This window comes from Pteropus vampyrus, unplaced genomic scaffold (assembly GCF_000151845.1).
Source record: "Pteropus vampyrus isolate Shadow unplaced genomic scaffold, Pvam_2.0 Scaffold233, whole genome shotgun sequence".
NCBI lineage: Eukaryota > Metazoa > Chordata > Mammalia > Chiroptera > Pteropodidae > Pteropus > Pteropus vampyrus.
Window position 1 is genome coordinate 478,989 of NW_011889014.1, and position 12,288 is coordinate 491,276.

General features: G+C 32.3%; 1 protein-coding gene across 5 annotated transcripts in view; it reads left to right on the forward strand.

Moving 5' to 3' along the window:
• The window catches only part of SYNJ1 (synaptojanin 1), an 86,173-nt gene that overhangs the window by 32,318 nt on the left and 41,567 nt on the right, over window positions 1-12,288 (forward strand). For all 5 annotated transcript variants that reach the window (XM_023519722.1, XM_023519723.1, XM_011373841.2 and 2 more), the window contains exons 9-12: window positions 1,855-2,024; window positions 3,061-3,142; window positions 5,248-5,400; window positions 7,568-7,735. In XM_023519722.1, coding sequence (XP_023375490.1) covers window positions 1,855-2,024; window positions 3,061-3,142; window positions 5,248-5,400; window positions 7,568-7,735 — 573 coding nt within the window. The remainder of the gene's footprint in view (window positions 1-1,854; window positions 2,025-3,060; window positions 3,143-5,247; window positions 5,401-7,567; window positions 7,736-12,288) is intronic.

Below are 12,288 nucleotides of genomic sequence, written 5' to 3' on the forward strand. Positions count from 1 at the left end.
GAGTTAAATAAAACATGTAAAATAATTTCATTTGTTTATTTTTACTTTTTTTTAAATGTACCTTTTAGAAAATATAAAAGTATATCTGTGGCTCATGTTATATTTCTTTGGGATGGCATTGCTCTACAGCCTCTATAGTACTTAGAAGCTGGACAGAATAGGCTCATATATGGGGCCTGTTTTTTTAAGGCTAGATCTATTAAGGAGTTCTTTCTGAATACTCACGGAGCATATGATGTCTTCACTTGCAAGGTGCAGCCTTAAGCCCTCTGCCCCAGCCTCCCTAACAGCCAAGTGGGTGGCTTATGTCCTCTGTGCTTGTCTGACACCATACTCAGAGAGTGGAGAGGGAGCTGGATGACTCCAATAGCTCCAGCATAGGTGGGAGGCTTCATATTGATAAGTCAGAGAGGAAATTGTAATAATACAATTATTGAATGAATATTCATAAATTTAGAGTTTTGAGACTATGTGGAATGAACTTGTATATAATTTTGTAATATGTTCTGTTGTGAGTTTAAAATACTACCATTTAGGTTCTGTTTAACAATGGATTACTATTTATCGAAAAAAATTTTAACTTGTCACTTGACATATGCTTATTTCTTTTCTTTAATAGGCATTTTAGAACACTTAAGAATTTATATGGTAAACAAATAATAATAAATTTGCTTGGATCTAAGGAAGGTGAACATATGCTAAGTAAGGCTTTCCAGGTAAGAATGGTATTTAAAAAATAATGTAATAGGGTGATCAGATTCTTCCAGGAAGTCAATTACTTCCTAGAAAAAGGTTGGATACTTGTTGCAGCCATTAATTCTTTGGGGCTATTAGGAAGCAGTTTAGGGTAATATTGCTGAAATTGGGATTATGGAAAGGTTTCAAGGCAATTGACATTGTTTTCTAAAATGAGCTTATTTATGTTCTGGAGAAGCAGAAGCGTGCTCTTCCCCAACTCCCCAAAATGTTCATCTGTCACTGATAGCAAGATACCAGGCAGTGTCCTTCATCTGTTCATTGCCTTGCCTATTTCCTAGAAACCATAGTCATTGTTTTCAACCTATGAAATGGGAAATAATGCTTTTGTATACATGCAAGACTATACCTTCTTATGTTGATGAAAGAAAATTTGAGAATTTCAAGTAAAAAAGGACCCAAAGAAATGTCTGACTTCTAAAGAAAAAAATATTCCTTATAAACACTTATTGAATCAATAATTAATTAATATAAATTATGGTGCTACACAGAATTCTAAGCTTAACCAAAATGGTTAGAAAACATTTTCTTAAATTCAATCTAATGAAGTCTAGAATTAACTTAATTTTTTGGCTCTTTTGTTGTAACCTTGTGCAATAGATATTGTTAATAAACAGATCATACTTTAGAGAATGAGTTTTTATGTACTTTTAAAACATTTGTATGTATTAAATAAAGATATAAAAAATAAACTTTTAAATCTTTGATAAGCTTTGTCTTAAAAAATAAGGAACTTTTTTTGTGATTCTATAATAGATAGAAGTGGTAATTAAATTTATGTTATAAAAAATGAAATGCTAGTGGTTGGAAATAATTTTCATTTTCTAAACCAGATAAGAATATTATTTAAATGATTTGACATATGTCACCAAATCTCTCAGGGATAGTATATGTGGTTTTAGGAAAAGTATGCTATTAGATATCAGCAAGTAATTTTCCATTTTACTGTCAATGTTGATGAAAGCTTTGTAAGATTAGTAAGATTTCAAGAAATGATGCTGAGGTTTTTGTTTTAAAGATACACTTCCATTTGTAACATATATTGATAGGATCATGTTCATTTAACATTTAGATGAATATTTGCCTTTTTACTTTTAGAATCATTTGAAAGCTTCTGAACATGCTACTGATATCCAGATGGTGAATTTTGACTATCATCAAATGGTTAAAGGAGGAAAAGTAGAAAAATTGCATAGTATTCTTAAACCTCAAGTCCAAAAGTTTGTGGATTATGGATTTTTTTATTTCGATGGAAATGAAGTTCAAAGGTTTGATGCTCTCTTTCTCTTTTCTTTAAATGGAACTCTGCTATAATTTAAAAATTGTTCTTAACATTGAACTCTTAAATTTCTTTTTTTAGATAAAGTTTATAATTAAATAAAATATCCTCCTTTATTATACTTGATTCTAGGCTTGTTTTTTTTTTTTTTTTTTAAGAATTCAACTAGTAATAATTGTAGTTTACATTATTGAGCACATACTATGGGCCAAACAGTGTGCTTAAGTCTTTTACATGTGATGCTAACAATAATTGTAGGGCTAGGTTCTATTATTATCCCCATTCACATCTGGGAAAATTGATGCATAGGCTATAATCTGCCCTAGGTCCCCATAGCTGGGAAGTGTTAGAGCTGGGATTCATCAGGCTGCAGACCTCAGGCTGTTATCTATGAGGCTGTTCCAGTTCTCTCTTAAAACAATTGTTTTAATGTTTCTTGACCTCAGTAAGGACAACGAGATGCAAATAGAAGTAAAAGACATTGCTTTTTGTCTGCTTTAGTATAATTCAAATCTTTAGTTTTTGCATATAAAGTAGAGGAGAAAAGTTAAGTATTGAAAGATTAAAGCTCAGAATATAGGTTGAGGTAAACTTTAGTAAACAAAGCTCGAATTTTTAGTTTTTCATTGTGCAATATGTAGTATCAATGCTATAGAAACTGTAGGATAGTCAGTAGAGGTAACAGATCTTAGGGTTGTAAAATTCATTCCATAAATATTTGATTATCTTTCATGTGCAAAGAAGAAATCTGAATGTATGGTTAGTTCTGAACTACTGGCCTAATTAAAAATAAGTGGGTGTGGATGAATAGATATGTGATAAAGAATATATGGCAAAATGTTAACAATTGTAGAATCTAGATGGTGGATATATGGATGTTCACTGTAAAATATCTTTTTTATATGTTGGAAAATTAAGAAAAAGTTGGGAAGGGAGAGAAAGTGGATGCTACATTGTAATCACCTTAATTTTTCTGTTTGTTTTAGTTTTGTTGCTTTTGTTTAATTTTATCAAATATGTTACAGATGCCAGAGTGGTACAGTTCGAACAAACTGCTTGGATTGTCTTGACAGAACCAACAGCGTGCAGGCATTCCTTGGCTTAGAGGTAAAGAACAAATGAAAATGTGTGTATGCGACTTGCGTCAAAGCCTCTTCCAGTGGTTTTGTAGTATTTGTTTCTCATTAGTTAATTTTTCACAAAATAAAGTTATATTTCATTAAAGGCATTCTTCTCTAGTCATTTTTTTTTTTGCCCAAATCCCTTTCCATTTAAATGTTACCTTTACCTGTTCTAAAAACTCTTTGTGTAGCTATTTCCCTTGATTGTTCCTTAAGTTTCCTTAAAAAATCCTGCTATTTATACTATTCCAATAATTGCCTCATTTGCTTGTCATTTGGAAGAAGAAAAAAAAACATTTTTTATGTACCTATAAAAATACGTATGCAAACATTTGGCCTTTATTCTCTGTGTTGTCTTAAAAGTCTCTTCACAATTGGGGAGGGTCTGTTTTCACATGTACAATCCGATAGGATTATATTTTGATAGAGTCTGTAACCCAATATAATTTATATGGCATTGTCAAATCAGTAGCTATAAAGAACAGGATCTGATGAGAATGCCATTGTTAGTGAGAATGAAAGTGAATGAGACTCATCTTTCACAAAGTTTTTGTTTATAAGTTTTTTTCTTTATAATTTATTCATCAGATTATCTAATGTAGACGCAGTCTCAATTATTTGACAAGCTGTAGCAATGCTGAGCTTTCTGAGTCTTTCCGGTTGTGCAGCAGTCAGGGTCATAAGGCTATGGTGGGTCTTCATTTAGTTCCATAGGATCTTAGCACAGTTCTCAAATGATATAAAATATAGGAATAGGGAATAACAAGTTCTTACTTCCTCTAGTTAAATGATCTTAAATTTGGTTAGAATATTGATTAGTTACTCTGCAGCTGAGGTTCATTCTCAAAAATGAAAGTATAGCATGCAGAATTCTCTGCTACAGAAATGTATTTTTCAAGTAACCAAATGAATTTTACTGTTTTGCTTTTTTTGAAATCTGTCATTGAGATTTATCATTTATTTAGAAAATATGACAGATAAGAAAAGTGAAAGCTGGCATTTGGATGGAGTTTATCACATGGCTTGTGTTTGTTTCTAGTTTTGTGTTTAAGTAGTTTACTTAGATTCTGAGAGTAAGCGTCTTAAAATATTTGAAAGTCTTCATTAAAAGTATAACAGGTGTTAGTTTTCACTAACACTGACTTATTTGATTATCCACTGTTGGTAGTTAGGTGTGAGAATACTCCCTTGTACAGAAATTGGTTAACTCGTTACCAGTTCAAATAAACCCAGTTAAGGGTTTTTTAAAATATGATTTTAGTGTTTGATCCCTCTAGAGTTATGGATAAACTCCATACTTATAGCTAATAAGATTTAAAAAAATGCAAATGGAAAGGAGTTATATAAAAATTCAAGGCATAGAATGTGACTGGATTCCAAACAAGACAAGTAGACTAGATAAGGGTTGTACATTTCTTTGACTCTGGCAGATTTCAAGGCTAACACTCATTCTGAATAAAGACTAATACCTTTCTAAACACTGCTACTGTTATCTGTGATGAGGGAATTGTGGTAGCCCGAAGATCCTTGCATTCCGTGCATGCTGTGTTCCCTCTAGTTCTCCGTTATACACGCTCCCAATAGGGATTTTATTCATAAAAAGCTGTTATGACTTTATCCAGAGATATGGCTTTGTCTTTATTTTTCTTTTTTTCTCATAATCTCTTGACCTTAATTACCCAAACTTATAAAACCAAATCTAAAAATTAAAGAAACTTTGTTATTTCTATATATATTTAGATAAACTAGGTAAATATTTTTTTCTGCTCTAAAGCATGCTATTGAATAATCTAGGTGGATAAGGTAAACACATATAACTTACAGAGATATTTTAATAAGATAAATTTTATCATTTAACTGGAAAGATTTTCTTATTACTACAAGGGAACATTAAATTGCTTATAAGTTTCATTGTGTGATATTTACTTTAAAAATTTAAATGGTGAGAAATAACAGCCTAGTAAACCATTAGGTTTTCAGAATCCAGTTCCACATAGTCTTATAATTACAAAGCTTTTGGTAGTTCTTAAAAAGTCACATCACAATTAAGATATTAATGCACTTATAAAAGTTTCTCTTTTGTTGTTTTAGATGCTGGCTAAACAGTTGGAAGCTCTTGGCTTAGCTGAAAAGCCTCAGTTGGTGACTCGCTTTCAGGAAGTTTTTCGGTCCATGTGGTCTGTGAATGGTGATTCAATCAGTAAGATATATGCAGGAACCGGAGCTCTGGAAGGAAAGGCTAAGGTAAATGTAGATCTATCATGATTATGAAAGATCTTCTTTTTCCTCTTTTAATAATGCCTTTAAATCATCTTTTTTTTAATTAACTGTTTTTTTTAGGATTTTGTCTTATTACGCTTTTATTCCTCTTTAACTCTCCCTTCTCTAGTGGTATTAATGACTGAATAGAAGGTAGTTATTTCCCAAGGTTGGGGGGCTATGTCTGTGACATATTTAGTCATGTAGTGATAATCTGCTAGGCCTATATATGTATTGCTTACAATTTTAAAATGATTTCCCCTTACATATTTGTTTTACTTTTCATATTGTTTATTTTTATCATAAATATAATTTTTTTTAAACCATAGTCTTCCTTATAAAGAGTCCTATCTCATTTGGCTTTGTATCCCCAGCACTTAACACAGTACCTACTGTTTAACAGGTATGTGACAAACACCGGATCTGGAGAATAAATCAATGGAAGATTTATGTAACACCGACTATGAACCCAACATGATTAGGGCTTGATTAAGTTTTTATTCTTTTACTTTCTTACCCTGAAAAGGAGGCTATCAGAATGTGCAAAAGCAGTGTAAGATACGGACTTAAGTATAACTTTGTGTCTCACCATTACTTTTTAATTACTGGTATTATCTACAGACTACGTTCACTCTAGTATTTGGCTGTGTTGAGGGACTTAGGAAGCATACTTGAGATATTTTTCATTAATTTATGTACAATATTGACTTTTTAAGTCTCCTGACCTCAGATGAATTTATTAATAACATCTTAAATCTCTACATTTCCTCAGATTCAGGAATAGAAACAAGGACATTTACCATTTTTATTTCTTATTCAGCCTCTTCACTATAGCAGCTGAAATTCTTCAAAGACCATTCATCATCTAAATCTTCTTTTCATTTCCAAATCTACCTCCTCTTCTGTGTCTCATAAAGTGTCATGCCTCTGTCCAGAGGTGTTGGCTTTACCTGCAAAATACCCTTTTGTTCAACTCATAGAAATAATATGTATTGACATTTACAGTATTTTCTTTTAAGTGGTCCCTATTTTTGAAAACCTGAAATTGTTAAACTTTCATTTATTTGTTTTAAAGAAAGAACATAATTCTTGCTGATAAAACCTGATTCTCTACAACTATTGCTTAAAATATTCTTTTGCCTTTTTGTTTCTACACTATGACAATATATGTACAGAGGTTACATATATTTTCAGTGGTCTTTTATCTCTAACCTGATGATATGGAATTTCATATGTTAATATACTAGTCTGTATTGAACTAAAATCTAACATCTGAACTGTTCTTTCTTTTCCTTTCTCTGGGTTCCTTTTAATTTCCTGATAATGTGAATGGTGAGTGTCTTTTCAAATAATGTCATTTATTAATGGTATCACATGAAAGGGAATAACATTTTAAGCCTCAAATTACTATTACTATAATTTTTTTAAGGATTAAAAATTATATATAACAAAATAAAATGTTTTTCGAAAGGTTAAAGTTTTTTTAAACAATTAACAAAATCTGTAAGATCAAAATAAATCTTCACAGTAATATATGCTCATTAAAAGTTATAATGAACTCACTGTAGGAATTAGCATAAGTTTATTATTTGTTATTATTTATATTTACATAGGCAATAAAATGACTTAAAATATGTAGACTGTAGTTTTCATGTAATATTTTTCAATTACATTATAAATTTCTTTTTAGACTAGACCTTCATTCTTATGTTCAGTTATAGCTCTAACTAATTTATTTGGGAACAATTTCAGTTTTATTTTCTACTATTAAAGTACTTTGAAGTTTTTCTAAGAGCGTGTTAAATATCTCCCCTGCTTCTCTTCACCCATCCCATCCCCACATTACATTGTAAGAAGTAATTTCCTCGTTTTAAGTACACTTCAGTTTATTTTCTTTATAGTAAGCAATTGGAAATGCTTAGTGCTCTAGATATCATTACTAGATGATGACTGAGCTTTTTCCATCTCTGTGCAAAAGAGGAAAAGAAACAGTGACAATTTGAGCCATTTTAATGTGACAATTTGATATTCAAAATAGAATGATTAGGTCTTTTTTATTAAGATAAAAATCATATAAAACTTAAAGTTTCAAAGTACCTACTAAGCCAAAAATATTTAGAATGAAAGTCCATGCTCCTTTTCCCCCCAACAGGCTGGAAAGTTAAAAGATGGTGCTCGGTCTGTTACTAGAACGATTCAAAATAACTTCTTTGACAGCTCCAAGCAAGAGGCCATTGATGTCTTACTCCTGGGAAATACTCTAAATAGTGATTTAGCTGACAAAGCTCGAGCACTTTTAACTACTGGAAGTTTGCGTGGTATGCATACTTTATCTTTTACTTTATGTTACTAATATTTCTTCTAAAAGTATAAGAGGTAAATGTAAACTTATTTACATAAATAATTTTTAGATTGCTTAAAATAGTTTTGGAAGGATTTTTTATCACTATGAGTTTTAAAAAGTGCATTCTCCAAAGACAGTCTGTCTTTTACAAAATATTATATCATCAGTGGTATTATTAAACCATAAACTGAGGCATGTTTTCTTTTATAGATTACAATTGATGGAGTGAATGGTTTAAGTATTGCTAACTTTACATAAAGGAGGACTTCATAGAATATTCAGCTAACAGAGCACTTAGCTTAATTATGTAGAAAACAAATGCTTTATTGAAAAAAATGATACCTATTTTGGTCATTTTGCTAATCACTACCCCAAAAGTTTCTATAACTTGGTCTTACCTTTTCATTGCTATTGTTTGAATAAATATTAAATCATATTAATCAATAATTTAAAATACTGCTTATTATTGGATACTGTTATCCCCAATTTTAATATTTGACATAAATATATGGCTTTCAGGATGGCTTATGTCTTTCACTGTATCTTTTATTAAAGTCAAAAGAATTTCTGCTCACATCAGTGAACATATATTAAGTAGTATCATGGGAAAACTCAACGTTCATTGTAGAACTTAATAAATTAGACTTCCTTACTCCATATTTTTGCTATTTTAACTTTTCAGCACTCTGAACATTTTTATTTCTTCTGTTATCTCCAAACCAAACCTTTCAATTTTCCCTGTTCAAGTAGGAGAAATTATTCTTCGTCAAGTAATGTACTCTTGGATAATTATTTGGTCAAATAGGTTGTCATGGATTCTTTCAGAATTCTGCATGGTGCCGAAGGTAGTTAATTACAATGAGCTCCTCGGGGATCTTTTAGTAGGCCAGGGAACTGAGACCTACTAAAGCTCTAAAAACAAAATCTGATCGTAGCTACTGTTTTTAACCTCAGGCTTTCTTCCTGGCTTCCAACAGTTTTGCATCTGATCACCTCTTTCCACCTGTGCCTACTTTGATATGAAGGCATTAATAAGCAACAATTCCAAGTAAGCAACTGAAGGAAAGAAAAGAAGTGAGGGACCTAAGATTCTCAAACTTGATCATCAGGTTTTCGTTTCCTGCACATTTTACTAGATGTAAAATACCTTTTAAAAAAAGTACAGTCAGTTCTGCTGTAACACTTATTCTAAGGATCAGAATTTGTTCCAACAGGGATGATATATTAGGGAACATTTTGAGCATAATACCAATTCCGCATTAGTTTCTGCATGATTTCACCAGCAATAACACTAGCTAAACACAGAAAACTGCACCCAGCAGAAATGAGATGAGTAAAAATATACAACACATACTTACACATATGCACACACCTCAAACATCTCGCTGCCTCAGTTTACCAGCTGTGTTATGAGCCATACCCACTCACATCTGGTGTTGCCACTTTCTGTCCAATGTCAGAGAACCTTTCTTCCATCACTTACAGTGACAAGCTGCAGTCCTTCTAAAGCACATTACTATGAGCAAATTTCAGGTGTTTTTCAAGATGAGGTGCCATATTTAAAGAATATTCATATGCCTCTTAACCATTTAACATGTGTAAAACTGTGCTGTTGTTTTCATTAGGTTCCTAACTTTTTTAGTAGGTCGCTGCTGATTTTTTTTTTTTTGCCCTGACCTCATTTTCCCCATAAGCCCCATGGCTGTGGGAATTTGCACAATTTTGGACAGCATGGTGAGTTTTTGGAATTCATATGTTTTGTTATAACTGAACTGGTCGTACGTATTAATCAGTGAGTCTCAGAAGGAATACTAAAAGGTGTGTATGAGGGCGGTGCCTTCCATATGCTCAATACCCTGCAGCCTCTTAGGTTTTCAGATTTATATTCTCCCTCACGTGTGTGCACATGCACGCACACGCACGCCTATGCACATACATACATACAGGAGCAGCCTGAAAAGCAGGCCTACGACCTTCTGATTGTGTAACTCTGACATCACTGAGTCACTGTAGGATTTTTCTTAGATGCAGAAAGTGTGTATCAGCTATTGCCATTTATCTTTGGTGTCCTATAGCTATCAGAAAAAGTGAAGTCATCAAATTGACTCGAAAGAAATGAGGCCATCTTAGACTGTTTTGTGATAACACTCTAGGTTTTAACTGTAACTTGCTGTTTTACTAATGATTCTTTGTTTTCTTCTTGATGCATCCATAGTTTCTGAACAGACATTACAGTCAGGTACAGTATAGAAAATCAATCGCTACATAAAAGCAACTTTTGCTTTACTTTTTTAAAGTTGATATTGTAAATAAATAAAGCTGTATAAATGGAAACTTTCTCTTCTTTTTCCTTCAGATTCTAGTGGCATAAATTGATACCTTGTTTTAATCTGAAAAAAAATTTTAAATTTGAGAAAACTAAATCACTCCACTTAGAAGGAAATATACAGGGTTCTTTGTCATCCTGTAGGAAATGCTTAATTCCATTTAAATACAGCTCACCTAGTTTTAATTTCACTTTTATAATTCATTGAATAAACATTAGTGTTTTACCTTACTCTTACTATACTAATGGACAAACCCAGATGTAATGATTTTGGATTAATTTCAGAGTACTATCTATGACTACTCAACATATGTTTCTCACACATAATATTTGAAAAGGCATTGACTCATTTTCTCATACCGTGGATGAAATATTCTCTGTAATCACAAGACCTGCACTAAAATATGATCTGAAATATTTTTAAAAGCATCAAGATTGCTAACAGATTTAGAGTTATGTGTATAAGACCTAAAGGTCATTATTTTCTTGCCCTTCCTATTCATAGGAATCTCATGCCTTCATTTTCTGGACAAAGTTTACAATCTGGTCTTCAAACTTGAATCTGTGGTGAAGGGAACAAGAGCTAATGTCTTGCCAGAAATTTTGTGGAAAAAGACATTTTTTTTCTTTCATTCACTTTAGATTTGGTATCACTTAAGATTTGTTTTGCTTATTGTTCTGAATGTTTTGAGAAACTTGGTTATTATTATTTTTTTTTTTGGAGAAAGATAGAGGAAGAGACTGCTTCAGATATTTTTTTGAGTTATGTAATGAAATCTATTTTCTGAAATGATAGTATGGTGTTTAAGATGGACATCTGCTCGAACATACTCATTTCTTTCTATACTTTAAGGTGCCAGCCAGTTAAAAAAAAAGCTAGGATTTTTCAAAACTTTCTTTTCCATTTATAAACTGATTTTGTTAGTTCACATAACATGGCAATTTGTTTTTGTTCATACAATTCATCATTTGTCTTCCTGGTTATTTTAAGCTGTTAAATCATTATAGAACTTGTGTTTTGATATAGAAAGGATTGCAGAAGTCATTTTCATAGTAGTAACAATGGCAATGACTTCAGTGATAAACACCAGTGATTCTTTATCTAGGTACAGCCAGCTTTTGATTAACCATACGAACAGACCTGAACAAATAATCTGCTTTCATACACGTAATCAAATCAGATAATAAGAGGGCTAAAAACCTGCATTTCTGCCCTTGGGATCAAAGATGGTACTAAGATGACATTTGTCTTTTTGACTCTCATTTTTGCTATATTTTGGTATCATAAAATAAATAATATAATAAAATAAGATCATGTGGCAAAAGGTGAGACTCATTTTGAAATTCTTTTCCTCTTACCAGTTAACTGCCAGTTAAGTGCATGTTCTCTTATTTTATGTGAAGGTCCTTTTCAGGTTCTATCCACCTTAAGTGCCAAAAATTTAACTTAACCAAAATGAAATGTTGTTTAGGAGGAAGAAAGATAGGTAGTAGTCAAAAAATATGCAGGAAAAGAGATTGAAGATCCAAAATGTATGGAACATTCATTCATTTAACAATTATTTATTGAGCACTTACTATGTACTAGGCACTCCTAGTCACTAAGACGTTGCAGTAAACAAAGTAGACCAACATTTCTGCCCTCATGGAGCTTTCATAAAATGCATAGTTCATAAAATATATAGTTCATAAATGGTGATAAATGCTACAGAAAAAAATCAAGGAGGGGATATGGAAGGTTAGGGACAATGCAATTTTAATAAGATGATCGGGAAAAGCCTTCCTGGAAATTAAAGACCTGAAGGAAGTGAAGAAAGAGTGTTGCACACAGTGGAAGCAGCCAGTGCAAAGGCCCAGTGTGGGGAGCAGGCCTGGCATCCTTTTGAAACAGCAAGGAAGCCAGTGGCCAAGCAGTAGGCAAACAGGGCTGGGTAGCAGGTGAGGGCAGAAAGGCAAAGGAAATCATTTAGGGCCTTGTAGCCATAGTTAAGGGCTGTGCTTCAACCCTGAGTGAGATGGGAAGTGTTTATTAGTGACTTCATTCTCCGACATCTCATTGTCATCTGTAATTCGTATTTTTTGTAAGGGAGCCATAATCATCAAACCACCTGTCAATAACTAGAATCTTAAATGTAAATGTTTTTGTTTGGGGAGAAATAAAATTTATATTTTTACCCGCCTTTGAATGAAAGTTATTTGAAAG